Source organism: Condylura cristata, unplaced genomic scaffold (assembly GCF_000260355.1).
Source record: "Condylura cristata isolate star-nosed mole 26May11 unplaced genomic scaffold, ConCri1.0 scaffold00026, whole genome shotgun sequence".
Taxonomy (NCBI): Eukaryota; Metazoa; Chordata; class Mammalia; order Eulipotyphla; family Talpidae; genus Condylura; species Condylura cristata.
In genome coordinates this window covers 27,132,790-27,150,441 of record NW_004567127.1, presented here as the reverse complement: position 1 = coordinate 27,150,441, position 17,652 = coordinate 27,132,790, and the positions used below count along the sequence as shown (strand labels likewise).

Below are 17,652 nucleotides of genomic sequence, written 5' to 3'. Positions count from 1 at the left end.
AAATAGTCCAAACAGTTTTTCAGTATGACAGTTCAGGCTGGCTGGCAACTAGAATGTTACGGGTTTTAGCCATTATATTGGAGGTAAAGTTGTATTTTATCATTGACTTGTGGGAGTACTTTGCTAATTTATATAAAATACTTTGTCAGGTATATATGGTAGTATATCTGGTAAACATTTTTTCCAGTTGTCTTGGTTATTATTTAGATGAGTAATATGTTTAAAGTCCAGTTTGTAATTTTTCTATTATGTTCAGAGCTTTTTCTGTACTAAGAAAATTTTCCCTTCCCTAAGTTTGTGAAGATGATTTATTTTCCCTAGATGGTTCATACTTACAACTTTTATATATGATTCTATGATAACAGCTAAAATTATTATTACTTTCATTTAATGTGTTAGAGGTTGACATTCATTTCCCTGGTACATTTCTGCAATTGTTTCAGATCTGGTTTTTTAAAAAGATTTCCCTTTTCCCATTTATGTTCCTTGGCAATGTGGTCAAAATGTTACTAACGTAGAGATATAGGCCAATTACTAAAATATGCATTTCATATGCATTGGCCTACTTGTTTCTTACTTTAATACTATATGGCTTTGAACATTGCAACTTTATAGTTAATTGTTTTTTAAACAAATCGTACATTTTAATTTTTAAAATTTTATGTGCAAGTAGCAAGGTATAATGTTTCAGGCATGCATCGTTATAAATCATTGTCTATGTATCTACATTAAGTTTACACTAAAAGTCTAACTCATCTTATTATAAATATTGAAGCCAGGTAATGGATATACATTCTAATGTGTTCTTTTGCAAGATTAATTTGTCTATTTTAAATGATTCATATCCTCAGATATTTTAGAAAGTTTGTCAGTGCATTAAAAAAAAAAAGTCCTGCTGTGTCCTTATTGAAATGTATTGAATATATTGATCAGTATTGAAGAGACTGACTTTTCAACAATATTGAGTCTTCCAGTCCAAAAACTAGGTTTATCTCTACATACTTTAGATTTCCTTTAATTCCAAGGAGTTAATTGCTATATATTTCAGTGCAGCCATTCTGCACATTTTCTTTCAGTTTATCACCAAATATGTTTTTTTCTATTTTACATATTTAAACTTTTATTTTCCAAATGTTTTCATTATTATAAAGAAAAGCAATTTATTTTATATCTTCTAATATTCTACTACATTTAACTGTAGTTTTTATGGAGTATTAATGATCATTATATGCACTATTTTCATCCCAAATAAAGGCAGTTTCACTCAGACTGACGTAACAATCACAAATATGATTATGTTGTATTGCCCTATCAAAGCTTAACAACAACTCTTCCTCCCATAAATGTTATAACCAGTGTAGATAATATTTTTTGTGTGTGGACACTTTTATGATGGGAGCGGATTTAAGTAATATTTGTGTGGGGGCACAGGTGTCAGTTGGAAAATTTGCAGACCAGTTAGGTATATAATCACTCAATATGAGTCCTCATGATCTGATTTCTCATAGCCACTCTGTTGCCAGTCTAACAGCTGGTATTGTTTATCTTGCACTCAGAAAGCCAAGCTCTAAACCATAAGATTGTTTTCACAGAGGAAGCATTTTATTAGTGAGTAGCTTCATGCTCATGTTTACTGACTCACTGGTAAAAACTCAAGAAAAGGTTGCCTCTTACCTGGTGAGTAAAGGAAGCTTATATAGGCATGAGCAGTGTGGTTCTATGCAGGAGAGAAGAGAGTTCTTTAATTCTCAGGCTCAAGAGGTGCCAGGTAGCATGAGCATAAGCAATCACAAGACTATAAATGATATTCAGTGGTATTTGTTCTCTTCTGTGTTAATAATTAAAAGAGATGTTTGGGTGTTCATCAGGTACTGATGTAAACAGCATCCTCAGAAGGGAGAGGCACATGGCAACAAGCATTGGGCAGCCCCTCATCATGATCTTGAGGAAAGCGGGACAGTGGCTTCTAAGGCAGGAGTCATGTTGGTACTCTTGACTCAGGCCTGAGAGTATCTCCAGTGTCCGCCTCTGTCCCTTCATCATACACAGGCAGAATGATGGTCATCAGTATTTCAGTAGATTCCTTCAAGTACCAGTGATATTTTCCTTTCTCTTTTACCTGTTTTATATTCAGGACTTTGTATTTCCATTTTTACTTGATTTTGAAACTTTTAATCTTTAATACAAAATTTCCACTAGAGAGATATTTCAGGATTTAAGAATTTTTTTTTATCATTTTTCTATTTTATGCTTTAAAAGATGAGGTCACAGCGAATGATATTTATTGGAGATTATTTTTCAAGGCATGAAAAAAATACACGATAAAACCTTTCTAGTCATACCACATATAATATCACCAGGAATTTTTATATAATAAGATACACAGTAAATAAAACCTCAGTGCCATAAAATTGAGACTATAGAGGCACTCAAATACTCCTTGAAGCATACATAACAGTGTATTATGATTGCCTAGGTACCCTTTAGAATTTCCAAGGTCCGTGTTGAGAGCTTCTCTTTGTAGATCTGCAGCCATTTTACATTTGCAACTGGATTTTTCTGATGAATGAGCACCAAAATAAACTCTGCAGAAAATCATATGGGGGCAAGTGTGTAGAGATTTCCATTTAAACTTTATTCTTCTTCACTTAAGACTCTTACTTCCCAAGCAGGTGATTGATTAATAGATAAGTTTAAGTCCCAATAAAATATATCAGAAAATGCAGTGTACAAAAACAGAAGATTGGTCAAAGGGGTCAACATTTTGATGTAAGTAACCTGAATAGTGCCCATCTGATTTCCTATTTTGTAAGTTTCATTTTAATTCCTACCCATTATGTTCCTGGCAACTGTGCTGGATGTGGAAGCTGCTGCTTTGAACAAGGCATTTATATTCTTTGCCTTGTAGAATTTATATTATAGCATAAAGACATGTCTTTAACAAACATAACACTATATTGGATATAATTTAACAAAATATTTTATAGTAAAAACTTCCCTAAATTTGCTTGTGGATAATGGTCTATCTTTACATTTATTTGTGAATTCATTGCTTCTCGTTTAGTGAAACGTTTTATAATCAACCAGTTATAAATCCACATACATCTCTCCCTTTTCCCTTTTACTTGGTTAACTTGGAATATCTTTTGACTTACTGAGCTCTATAGTAGTATGTTGAATGAATGAAAATCATTGCAAACTGAACAAGTTTCTTCCTTTTGTTCTCTACCTTCCTGCCATTAATATATATATATTATATATATATATATATTGAGCTTTTCACTTTTGTTTGGCACTGTATTACAGATAGGGGATAAAACTGAAAAACAGACATTTTAAAAATTAATTAATTTTACATCATTCTTCATTTTGTGCATTTTTTCATCTTTATTATAACTCCGGTGGACTTTTCACCATCAATTCACCCATGTGCCTTCACTTAGTCCTGTGCTTCTTCCCTCCCCACTTTTGACCCTATTCTCCTCTCTGGTTTATAGTTGTTCTTTTTTACTTTATTACAATTGCTTTTCAGTTCCAGATCCCTTATGCTCCTGTTATGAGTGAAACCATCTGTTACTATTCTTTTTCTTTCTGGCTTATTTTACTAAGCATCATCCTTTCCAGTTCCATCCATGTTGCTGCAAAAGGCATGTGTTTATTTATTTATTTTTGATTGCTGAATAATAGTCCATTGTGTATCTGTACCACATCTTTTTTAATCCAGTCATCTACTTTTGGACATTTGGGTTGATTCCATATCTTCTCTATTGTAAATAAAGTAGCAATAAACATAGGGGTACAGGTGTCCTGAACAACAGTTATCTTTTAAAATCTCTTAGACATTGCAGTTTGGGGAAAGGCTGAGAGGAAACAAATTTCAAATTGTGGCAAATTTTGAAGAAATACCTAAAATATGTGCAAAGAAAGTCAAGACATTTACTTTGTACTATCTCTATGATAAAAATTGTCAGGAAAGGTCATCGTGAATAATGGATAAGAAGTTGAGATTTTAAAGGGATATAAAAAACTCAAGCCATGAAAAATAGGAGGTAAAATCTTTTTTACTTAGGTAATAGCAGCTACAAGGGCCCTGGAAGATAAGAACCTGGAAAGACTGAGAAATTAGTGTCACATGGCTGGAGGGTGGAGACAAAAGATGAAAAAAGTTAAGGCTATCTGATTAAAGAGGCAGAACTTTCTGTCTGTCCTTGAAACCATAGTGAAAAATTTGATTTGTGAAGGACTAGGATGAGGAAATAATATAATAGCATGTTTTGTTTGTTTGCCTTAGAGGATAAATGTGTTCCTATGATTTGGAGGGTAATTAGGGTTGCGATTTACCTATTTTTAATTTATTAGCAATTATGTAGATTCTTGACTTCCTTGGAGTTACTATAGTGTTGTTGTACATCTTACTTCAAAGTTTTAGCAGTATGATTAACTATTATTCATTCTGATGTAATAAAATTATTTGAAGCCAAGGATTATTTTATGGCATTACTATGATAGTTGTATGTTACTCCACTAACATGTTTAAACATATATTTTTACAAAGATCAATACTTTGCATCTAAGAAATGGCAAAGATAGTCTTTACATTTCAAATTACATGCTTTGAGAGAAAAACATGACTGGTTTTAAAATGTAAGAGATTTTCATAGGAATTTTTAACTGGTTTTGACAAAATTATACCCATTTCCTACCCATAAAGTAAGCTGATGAAATTAATGTGTGTGCAACAAAACCCTGAAAGGTAACATCCCATTTAAAGCCTGAAAGAAGTAAGAGGGAAATATATCTAATTTTTTTTTCTGCCCAGGAGATATTTAAATTTTTAGAATTTTTTTTTCACATTTCAGTCTTAGAAAATTTCCAAAAGACTTTGTCAGTATTTTCAAAAAATTCATTGATTTAAAGTTATAGTTTAATTTTTAATCAAAGTAAAGGAAAATTAACATATAAGTTTTTAAATGACAGTGAAACCTTAGCTTTGAGATAATGTTTTATACAGGAACAGCTGAGTAATGAAAACCAAAGATTTCTGTAATTGGCCATAACCACAGAGACAGATTGAAAATTTGTATAACTTTAACTTAAAGGCTATAGCACAATCTTAGAAATCAAAAAAGAAAAAAGAAGACAAAAAAAATTCTTTAGAGCCATGGTCACTTAAATGTATGTGCACATTTTAAAATTCTATGTGAAAGTGTATTTTTTCAGTAAACTGAAAAAAATTAGTTCCATGTTTCCAAACAGATGCTTATTAAGACACAATTCTAATATCTTACTCCCTGCTGTCACAGAGTGGGACAGACTAGAGGGATATGAATTTTCAATACATTTTGAATGCATTTGAATGTGATACACTGGAAAGTGCAAGCCACCTGTATATAGATATTACATGTGTGCAATCAGTCTTCATTTTCACACACCTTGACCTTTACAGTATCCTGACCCAGGTCACGTTAACTTTTCTTTCTCTATCATGAAAAAGTATACAGTTGCTCCTGTCCATTTAAGGCTTCCTTATAAATGTGTGAACTATTTTGTATGTTTAAATGTTTAACTTTCTAGTTTTTTCTAGAAGAAGAATCAAAAGTTTTATCAGTTTCCCAAGTGTTTTATGCTTTAAAAACATCTTCCTTATCACAGAAACTGAGACTGGGAAGTGAATACCATTGCACTTTGTCAGGAAAAAAAAATATATTTTCAAGTTGAAGGTGCTGGCAGAAAGAAATTATTAATCATGTTCTGCCATGTGGCAAAATTTCTATTGTTGTGTTGCATTGTTATTTAAGTGTTGCATTTTCCTAGCTATTCAGGTATTTGTCTCCTCAAATAGACTAAACATGTTTTGATATCAGCATTGTACTTTTCACTTTCTATCTTCCAGTGTGCCTTGCACAACAGAATCTCAAAAATATGCTGATTAATTGAAACACTAATAGAATTTGCTAAGGCATTGTTTTACCACATGTCAGGGCCGCCTGATCTTGTCTTCAGTTATTAATTTTTATCAGGCCAGTATTTTTTTTTATTATAGTTATTTTACTTAATGCACTTTATTTAATAAAAGTAAAAAAAAATGGATAATCAATTTCACTTTTCATAAAACACTGTAAAATAAATACAAGAAAGCTCACCGAATGTTATCACATTATAATTACATACTGTTGTCTGCCCAAAGTGCTAAGCTTGCTTTTCTCTCCTTATAAAGTAGTCAGTGTGTGAATCATCTATCATATTCAATTTATCCTTTTGTTGATTAGGGTTATGTTCATTTTCATTACCAGTAATTCTGCCATGGCCATTTTGGTACATGTGCATGTTACTTCTTTGTGGACCAAATAAATCTAGGGATGAACTTTCTGGGTTATAGGGACATGAGTACTCATGTTAGCAACAGAGTCAAACTGTTGCCTTCAGTTGTGTAGGCTTTCTAGCTTCTCCACATTCTCCCACTTGTTATTTTGTAGAAGAGATAAAACAAGAGGGATCATTCTGAAACTATGGACATTGTTAATGATTCTAGAATGTGACCTGACATGGATGGCCTTTTCTGTTTAAGCGTCAACCTCCATTGAGGGCTGTAGTTGCTTCTCGTCTTTCCCCTCCTCACCTTAAAGAGTCCAATTTTCTTCCTTTTTTCATTTTAAACAATGTTTACTCCTTTCTACCCACAATTGGTATCAGTGAGGTCCTCATGCTTTTTGGGAAGATGTTTCTGTCTTTGATTTTGGTTATATAATCAGCTTAAAAGTATCAATTCAGTCCTATTTTCATGCCATAGATACTACAGACTCATACTTGATGATCATACCACTGTAGGATCAAATATCTTTACAATGAGTCCTGCCTATGAAAATATAAATTCCTTTATAATTTAATATTCACATTTTGATTGCAGCTAACCAGACCATGTGTGAGGGACAGTTGTGGCTGGTCTAGTTGAATAACTGTTAGCATACAAAACAATCAGAGTATTGGTTTGAAAATCTTTTGTCAAATGGGTACACAGTGTTTTGTTTTTAATGTAGAAATGTTTTTGAGTCTTTAATATATTTTTTCATGAAAGAGATTTTGAATTGTGTAAAAATATTGTGCTGAACTGGAACTGTGTAGTGTAAGGAACATATTAAAAAGAAATTTTCAATTAAGTTAAAACAAATTATAAAAAAATTGATAATGATTTAAAAGTTAGTGAATTGGCTCAAGGAGTTTTTTTTTATTATTATTTTTTATCATCCACTCCATTATCAAGCTCTTAGTGAATTCAAAATAACCTTTTTCAAATATAAATTACTTTACTAAAATTAATTTTTTAATGAATTTTCACTGATACCAATTGGGAATGGGAGGGAGTAAACATATTTAAAATGAAAAAAGGAAGAAAGAAAATTGGACTCGTTAAGGTGAGGAGGGAAAGATGGAAAAGCAACCATAGCCCTCACTGGAGGTTGTGGCTTAAACAGGAAAATGCCATCCATGTCAGGTCACATTCATTGATTTTGTGTTTTTATTGTATAAGACAGTCTTACATAATTTATTTGCCAAAATTCTCAAATTTGGCTGTCTTAGACTATACAGTATCAGTTTATTATTTTGTACACATTACAGTATGTTCACTATGAAATTGTGTCTGTAGAATGGATCAGTATCAAATGTGGGGGTCTATTCTGTGGGTTTCATACACATGAATTAACATGTTAGTGATATACAGAATGAAACTTTCTGGGGAATTTCAGAACAGTGTGGTATTTCTTTATTTTGGGGAGACCTAAAAAACTTAACTTTTTTCTGGATGGGAGGAAGAAAGGATAGAGGTTAATTGTTGCCAGCATCTTATGACCACATAGTTGAGTCTTCTTTGGATTGAAGCTCCCACCATGGAGAACTGAAGGATAGAAGCAATAGAAGGGATCTGAGTTTTTAAATACATAGTCGACAAGCTGAATCAAAATACCATGAAACTCATCCTACATAATGCTTTATAGTTACTTGAGCCAGTGCCTCCCAATTTGGTGTTCTGATACTTGCAATAAAATTCATCTTAGCTAATGAAAGTCCACAAATTCTTATTTGATATGGGTTATTAGTGACTGCTAATAAACAGTTTGCATTTCACACATTGGAGTATATACATCTGATAATTGATTCAAATAAACACACTTACTGATAGCTGTTGGTTTAATAGCATTATCTTGAACTAGGCTCAGCTGAAGAAGTGACAATATGTAAAGATTTAATACACTGCCCCAGTTCTCGCATATACACAAAAGTGTACACACTTTTCCAACTCCTTATGCGCAGGACTCTTACCCGTCTCCCCTGAGAGGTCTAGAATCCCACAGATCACTAATGGCCCTATAGGAAAGGACGTCTGGCACCCTGAAACTCCAGTTTACTGAATACCATAATGTCCTTCAAGAGCTTCCAGTCCTGGATAGCGCAGAGAGGTGTCCCCTCCTTCCAAGGACAGTTTCTAAGTCAAGAGAACATCTCTTCTATCATAGCTATTCCTATACTTTCCACCACTGCCACCTTCTACAGTGGCTAGGGGACATCCTTTGAAATGAACTAGCATATATCTCTGCCTTGCCCTGCAGCATGTTTTGCTTTCAAAGCCAAGAGAGAGTTTAAGTGGGGCAGCTTATCACATCCATTAAGCTAAATTGCAAGCTCTGCTTTTCTTCCTTGGTGTGGAAAGATCAAATCATCAGTATCTGCAGTGGCAAGCTTATGAAATCTGAATGTTATTAACTTTGTGCTGAAGGTGCCATACTTTTATTGGACTCAGACTTAAACTAATTTATTTTCCTAAGGGAAAATGAGCTTGAGCAGCCGTTTATTTTAGATGATCTTATCATTGGACATGTGTACAGTTGCAGATTCTTTGGCCCTGAATCTTTTTTTTTTTTAAGTTTTACAACACATATTGGTTAAACATTTTGACTTTGGTAAACTGTGGTTATTTATCTGTAAAATGGGGATTATTTTTGGGATATTAGAGATTTCAAATTTTGAGGGATGTATGAAGTTTTTAAAGTCATTGATAGTATGCCCTAAATACTGACTTTGCATTTGTATTTTAGGAAAATTTGTTAGCAAAAAAACTAATACTTTTATAAATCTTAAATCACTTAGTTAAATGCTTTGGTGGAATTTATAGAGTATAGAGCAGATAATCAAAGCAAAAGATACGATATGGAAATGACCCAGGAGCTGACTAGAACATATCAAGAGTGAATAAGGTGATAAAGAAGATAAAACAATGATGTTTATAAGGAAATGATGTTTGTGTTGAAAACTAAAAGGGAAGAAGAAATAAGTCATACCAAATATTTGGAAGGTAGAGAGAAGATAAGATTGCCCATGGAGAGAATACATGCAAATGTACTGGAGTGAGGCCAGGGTTTTTTGAACCCAGCAAATTCTCAAGTAACATGATGAAGTAAGGAAAAGAAATTCTTCTGTTACTATTTATTTGGGATTATGGAATTTCCCCTGGTTTCTACTATGAGTATTTGGAGTAGCAAGGGGTCCCTGTGAGTGTAGTAAAAGGAAATAGTGATTTATGAAATACAAGCAGTAGAAATTCACATTGGCGATAATATCAACAGTTAAAAAAAAAATCAGTGCATGGAAGTTTTTAATGAAAAATATTCAGAAGTTTCAATTTTGCTGGCATATGTCTTGAAAGATTTATTTTGACATGTAAAGTAACCTGCATTTGATTTATTATACCTATAAAGTAAAAAATAAACCAAAATTTGTATCAAAAAATATTAATGAAACTGTTACAAAGGCATGAAACAAAAAATTTTAAAGCATTCCATGCATAAAAATAAATGAGCTTTTATTTTTTAAATTCAACTTTTTCCCTTTCAGAGAAAAAATGTTTATATTCACATATATCACACACATATGCATATATACACACCTATATAAATACATATGTATGTATATATACATATATACTGTCTTTATGATGACAAACAACAGTGGATCGAAGATATCTGAATGATATCACAAGCATATCTCCATATGCTTGCTCTTATACAGTCCTGGGAAAGAACAATGACAATATCACACACACACACACTTAGAATTTTACTGAATGCATGGAAATATGAAAAACCTGGTTTAAAAATTAAAATTTCATAAACTTTTAGTGATAAATATTAGAATGTATAGCAAAATTCAAATAAATAGACTTATGTAACTGAAAGCACTCTCATCTACTCAGTATTTTTTTTTCTGTAATAGTTTTTTTTTTATTAAAGATTTATTTATTTGTACATACAGAACTGGGGTACAGGCCAGAGGCTCAGGGGTGGTGAGAGGCTTCACCAGAGACAGAGCAGGGAACAGAACAGGCAGATCCACGAAGTACACTGCTGAGGGGAGCAGCAGGCGGGTCAGGAGAGGTCTGCCACGCTGTGTGGTCACCTCCGGGGCAGGCAGGAATCGAACTCACGTGGAAGTGGCCTTAGCTTCTCAGTGCAGTGCTTTAACCCGCTGTGCCACCAGGGAGGGCCACTGTAATAGTTTTCATTACAAACTTGTTGCATGCTTATAATACCAAAAAATGCAAATCATGCAGAAAAACTGTAAAGATGGGAGTATAGTGGATAATCAAATTTACAACGTGGATATTCAGATTCAGAAGAGCTAAGGCAGGAAATTTGCAATATGTGTTTGATAAATCCACCCTATCGCATGGTTGAATGTGCACAGGCATACTTAAGAGTAAACTGGTTTCATCAGTATGACTGTGCTAAGGAATAATCACTTCAAAAGACTGTTACACTCACATGGATGCATTTAACTAGAAGTTCAATTATGCTTGTTCTCAACCCACTCAACTGTAGGGTCAGTTTTCTTGAATCCTTATCAATCTCTGCCTAGGCATTTGCATATGGGCAGTTCCATAGAATGCTCTAAGTAGTGGTCAGTCTTTAAGATCCTTGATAGCCCATCTAGAAATGAGAATTCTAGAGAAACAGCTGATGTTGAATGAGAGAAGTTATTTTTTTCTCTTTTAAAGACATATCTGGAAACAGTCCCAGATTCTACATCAGCCCCATTAATTTAGACCTCAGCTGGGAAATCTCTAGCAAATAAAAACTTTATTTATTTAAAATGCAGGGGCTCATTATTTTTTTCTTTCTGGAAAACATCTGTTTTTAGTTCTTTTCAGCTCATATTAAATAAAAGCCTGGGAGCAGCTTCTGTAGATCTGGATGTAAGTTACATGGTTAGAGCTGTTATTACATATCTAGCAGTTATTTTACACACACACACACATACACACACACATCTATCTATATACTGTTTCAGCTGTGTGTCAGGTATGTACTAAGTGTGCAATAAGCATTCTCTTAACCTCATGCAAAGATATTATATGAGTATTAGCATTAACTCCATTTTGAAAATGAATGAGATTAAATAATTTGCTTAAGTTCATAAAGTAAGCAACAGAGGAAACACATAAATCCACAAAGCAGACCTGGTTCTTCCTCACTCCCAAGAATAGGTTCTTGATTTCTTTGCTTTGTTTTATCTTTCTGTAGCTAACTAGGCACCCTTAACTAAATATAAAACAAAATCTGTCACCGATACTTTAATGTGGAGACAAACTATTTCATTATTGTTTTGGCACCCAATAGGCTGTTACTGTAAAAGAATAACTTGTGCACCTCCCTGGTGGTGCAGTGGGTTAGGATGCAGCACTGCAAGCAAGCCACAGCCGGCTTCAGTACAAGTTCCATCCCTGGCCCACATGGTGTGGCAGACCTCTCCTGACCCGCCCCCTGCTCCCCTCAGCAGTGTACTTCATTGATCTGCCTGTTCTGCTCCCGACTCAGTCTCTGGTGAATCTTCTCATCACCCCTGCACCTCTGGCACCTAGTTCTGTATGAATTAAAAAAAAAAAAAACTCTTAAAAAAGAAAAAAAAATAACTTGTGCAATTCTTAAAAGTAATGAAGTAATGTTCCTTGGAAGCAAGACTCCCTTATCTTCCTGTTCTGTGAAATAATAATGTCAGTAATACAGGTGCATTGTGCTTGGATCTTGTGATAATTAGGATAAGGTGTCATACACAAGCAAACCTAGTGATTGACTACATTATCTCCCTTCCCTTGAAGAAATTGTAACAGGGTGAATTTGTCTAAAAAGGGCTTTTTTTTTTCTGGAAAAGGCACTTATACAGAAATACTTAAAATAGCAGTAAATGTCCATTGTGAAAATTCTATTAGGATGGCACTGAGCAAGCCAACCATTCCCCATAAACTAGTAGACAGAGTTGAAAATCTGTCAGCTTTTTTTTTTTATTTCTTAAGTGAGAAATATTTGGGTCACAGGTTAAGAGATGTATTAGACGGAGCTCACCAATGAATGCTTAGGAGAAATGGTAAATAGAGGCCCAACAGGGATTTTCCTAGTAGAACTGGCCTCTACTTAAATGGGGGCCCTTCTTTTTGATTGTTGGATGAGGTTTTCTCTAGCCCATCATATACTCTACTCTGTGGGTGTCCTGTGAAAATTAAAAAAATTTTAAAGTTCCCATGGTAGCTGCAAGATGTAATACATCAGCTAGGTTGGATTTTATGTAGATGTGTGGCTCAGTTTTACTGTTTCTTATTTTAAATCTTGTAAAAGAGATTACTAAGTTGATCATGGTAGTGGCGATTACTTTTTAACCTTCTTATCCCATCCTCATTCTTAAATCAGATTGATTACATTTTTATTCTGCCATAAATAATCATCTATTCAACTGAACTATAAAACACATGTACATTTATATATGTATATCAGTATTTGCATAGGTGTGCATATCTTGATAATGAAGTATCATTGAAGAAAGGTGATCATAATTAGAATATATACTCAGAATAATGTGGCAGTGATTTTATTTTTGATAATTATTCACACTATTCCATATATTTGCAGAAATAAAGTGCAAGTGGTGGAAAACTTCTTACTTTACATTTGTATTTTTTATTTAACCATTAACCACAGAAGTAACCATTATCACCTAGGGCTAATAAAAATGAAAATTGCAACTTGTGCAAGGTTTTGGGTTGCCTCTAGATCTGGAAGATAAAACCACATCAAACATGATGGGGAAGGGATTGGATGTTAGGGCAGAGAGGGGAAAACTATAGGAATTTCATTGTCCTTCCAAAGTCAGCCTTAGCTTCTCATCAGATTGTAGAGGGTTTTTTGAACAGGTTGGGGCATAGAAAACTAAATAACAATGTATTATGTGACCTTTTGATCACTCAAAATAGGTAGTTTCATTTTTATGACTGTAGCACATAACCATCAATATGAGTTTAAGGTTAGTATTGTTGCTATAATAAAGAGTAGTTTGAAGTCTGCAACTACATTTTTTCTGCATAGTACTAGGTTCTTAACAATGGAAGATAAATGAACCGCCCTTGCCTTCAGTGCAAGTGAAGGGGAAAAATACACATACACACACCCTGGGGGAAGAAAAGGCAGCAAGACTGAGCTTTCCTTAGTTCAATTGAGAGGGGAGAGGCTTGTCTGGCGGTTTGTGGGAGTGAATCTAATTATCAGTCTCTTACTTTCATTAATAGGTTGGAACAAGTTAACTTCTCAAAGGAAGAAGACACTATGCCTGAATGCTTAGTCTATGTTATGATCATTGAAGGCTTACTTTTACAAAGATAGTTTTTTTTTTTTGAAGTTCTTCATAAGGCCAGGCAAATAGGTAGGTAGAACATCAACTATAGAAAAAGCATATATAACTGGTAAGACATAGTTTATTTATAGATGGAAGAATAGAACATTATGGAAAACTGGAGAGTATAATTTAAGAGGTTTTAATTTGCATCGATGCATTTTAACATATCTACATGTAATGTTGGTGTGTGTGTTTATGGGCTTATGGGTTATCAAGGGATAACCTTTACTGTAATTCATCTATGGGTAAAAATGAACTGGGGTGTTGTCTAGTTGTTTCTTAACCATTCTTTTTATTTTTTTTTAATTTACCTAGCCTCACTAGCCAAAAATCTGATGATGACTATGAAGATTATGCTTCTAACAAGACATGGGTCTTGACTCCAAAAGTCCCTGAGGGTGATGTCACAGTCATATTAAACAACCTTCTGGAAGGATATGACAACAAGCTTCGACCTGATATAGGAGGTACGTTAAAGCTTTTGTGGTATGGTAGAGATGAAACATAAAATAACTGCCACGTTAGAAGAAAACATCAGTGCATTTTAAAGAATAGAAAGATTCAAATGGCATTTTTATTATATTTTGGAAAAATTGATAATGTATAAGTAGCATTTAAGCCTAGCATTTGACAAATGCAAAATGAAAAAAAAAAAAAAGACAAGTGAAACAGGAGAGCTAGGAACACATACTTTCCTAGTTGTGGACATGTCAGACAAGACTGTAGAAAAAAGTGACAACTTCTTTCTGAAGTAACAGAAAAACAAACAAATAATAGCAAGGAAAATAAATACTGGTATATATTGCCATAACAATCAACCACAAAATCTCATAGCCATACAAAAATATTTATTAACATTTTGCTGGGAGTGATCTAAACTAAGCCAGCCTGGGGCTTCATTCTTTGGGAAAGCGGGATTTTCATCCTACAAAAGGAACCTTCTCATGACAACAGCAAAAAGCAAGAAATATTTTTATAGGCATCACACCTGGGATTAGAACTAACACACTCACTTCTGTCTGTATGTTATTAACCAATGCAAGTCAAGTGGTCAAGTCCAAAAATTCAAAGGCAGAGAAATTGCTTCTTTGAGGTGAAGGCAGTGATGCAAATTCAGGAACTAGTGAAGAAGTCAGTCCACTGCAGAGAAGTAGGTCATGGCACTTTTATATATATATATATATAATATAGTAGTTTATTTTTACATCATTTTGTGCCTTTTTGCATCTCAGTTGTAATCCCCATGAGCTTCCCATCACCAAATCACCTGTGTGCGATCACCATAGTCCAGTGCACTTCCCCCCAGCCCCCTTTTTTATCCTATTCCCCACTCCATCCCCATAAAATGTCTCTGGTATATAGTTGTTCATTATTATTATTATTATCCCCTCTGATCCCCCTCACATGCTCCTGCTATGAGTGAAACTATCTGGTATTTTTCTTTATCTTTCTGACTTATTTCACTAAGCTCCATCCATGTTGCTGCAAAAGGCATGTGTTTTATCTTTTTTGATTGCTGAGTAATAGTCCATTGTGTATCTGTACCACATCTTTTTAATCCGGTTATCTACTTTTGGGTATTTGGGTTGATTCCATGTCTTTCCTATTGTGAATAAAACAGCAGTAAACATGGGGGTGCAAATATCTTTTGAATCAGCATTTTTGTGTCTTTTGGATAGATACTTAGGAGTGGGACCTCTAAGTCATAGGGAAGCTCCATTTTTAGCAGTTTTAGAAACCTCCAAACAGTTTTCCATAATGGTTGCACTAGTTTGCATTCCTACTAGCAGTTTAGGAGAGTTCCTTTTTCTCCACATCCTCGCCAACATTTGTTGTTGCTAGTTGTTTTAAGATGTGACATGGCACTTTTTTTTTTTAATTTATTTACTTATTCATACAGAACTGGGGGTACAGGCCATAGATGCGGAGGGTGAGAGGATTCACCAGAGACAGAGTGGGAAGCAGAACAGGCAGATCGTCGAAGTACACTGCTGAGGGGAGCCGTGGGCGGGTCAGGAGGGGTCTGCCGCGCCATGTGGATCTCCTCCAGGGCAGGCGGGGATTGAACTCATGCGAAAGTGACTTAAGTTTCTTAATGCAGTGCTTTAATCCGCTGCGCCACCAGGGAGGGCCCCATGGCACTTTTTTTTTAAAAAAAAAGATTTGTTTATGCATACAAAACTGGGGCACAGGCCAGAGATGTAGGTTTAGTGAGAAGATTCACCAGAGACAGAGTGGGGTAAGAACAGGCAGATAAACAAAGTACACTGCTGAGGGGAGCAGGACAGGAGAGGACTGCTGGACCATGTGGATCACCTCTGGGTCTGGGGATGGAATCTGCACTGAAGCAGCTGCAGCTAGCTTGCAGTGCCACATCGCAACCCATTGCGCCACCAGGGAGTGGCAGGGCATAACACTTTTAAAGGATATAGGTAAAAGGAGACAAATGTACTTGTTGAATTTCAGCCCAGAATGATAATATGAATCCTTGTTCATTACACTTGATTTTAGCCAAAAGGCTGAAAAACAATGAATCCTTGTTCATTAAGCATTAGATGAAAATGAATCACATGCATCTGCCCATAGATATAATACTACAGATTTGTAATATCAGTCCTCTTTGATAAATCGGTATATATTGGGTTTCCCTATGGTTTCCTCATATTATTTCAGACACAAAATCCATTAAGCCATTAAGTTAGATTGATTTTTGTGCAGTAGAAATATATAAGGATAAAGTAGTCATAAAAGAAACCAAAAGAGAGTGATATTTCCAAAATTTTTCATAGCACACACTGGCCTTTATGCATACTTCATGTTTCTTATGCATTTTTTTTCTCTGGCTCACCACTAACTACTTATTTTCCTCATGAATCAGATTACAATGCCCCAATATATTCCAGGTCTTGAAGGGAAAATGGCAAACCTCAACATACGAATAAGAAATACAAAGTTAAGCAATGTTGTCTGATTTAATCATTTTTAATAGTCTTTTTTTTTTAAGTTTTTTTTTTTTTTTTTAAGATTTATGCATACAGAACTGGGGTCTGTAGACCCCAGACGTGTAGAAGTGGTGAGAGGCTTCACCAGAGACAGAATTGGGAGCAGTACAGGCAGATCAACGAAGTACACTGCTGAGGGGAGCATCAGGCTCCTGTGCCATGTGGGTCACCTCCCACATGGGGATTGAACTTGCACTGAGGTGGCTGCAGTTAGTTTGCAGTGCTGCATCTGAACACATTGTGCTACCAGGGAGGGCCCCACTTTTATATGGTCTTAAGACAATTAGTTTTTAACATTATGATATATTAAAGGAGATATTCCTTTGAAAATGTTATTGAAATGCAGTGAATTAGTTATTGACACCAAATTAGTTGTGAATAAATCACTGTTAATGCAGCAAAATAAATATTTCTAGAATAACAAAGACTAAAATAGTCTGCTTTTCCATATGCAAATTACTCTCTGGTTTTCTTTACAGTGAAACCAACATTGATTCACACAGATATGTATGTCAATAGCATTGGTCCAGTGAATGCTATCAATATGGTAAGTTTCTGATCATTTGTCTGTTTTATTATGCATTAGTGGAGAAATGTAGTGTCATAGGAAAAAAAATCCATAAGGGGTTCAGAATTTTTTATTGGTTTACATCCTTGTTAGTATTTTGCAAGTAGAGAATTTGTCCCCTCAGATACAGTAACTGTAGCCTGCTCACCACCAAAGCACCCATTGCCCTCCACTATAGTCCATTGTGGTCTCTCCCTATTCTGTTCTCACTCTTCTGCGTCCCTTTCCATTACCCTCTGGATACCTCAGCTCTATGGTCAGCTTTCAAGAGTTGGTTTTAAAATTTGTTTGGTTTCTTTGTGTTCCTCATATAGGTGACACCATTTCTCTCTCCCTCTCCCTCCCTCTCCCTCCCTCTCCCTCCCTCTC

The 17,652-nt window shown here is 34.8% G+C and overlaps 1 protein-coding gene across 2 annotated transcripts in view; it reads left to right on the top strand.

Moving 5' to 3' along the window:
* The window catches only part of GABRG2 (gamma-aminobutyric acid (GABA) A receptor, gamma 2), a 94,862-nt gene that overhangs the window by 13,676 nt on the left and 63,534 nt on the right, over positions 1-17,652 (top strand). For both annotated transcript variants that reach the window (XM_004689806.2, XM_004689807.2), the window contains exons 2-3: positions 14,029-14,180; positions 17,195-17,262. In XM_004689806.2, coding sequence (XP_004689863.1) covers positions 14,029-14,180; positions 17,195-17,262 — 220 coding nt within the window. The remainder of the gene's footprint in view (positions 1-14,028; positions 14,181-17,194; positions 17,263-17,652) is intronic.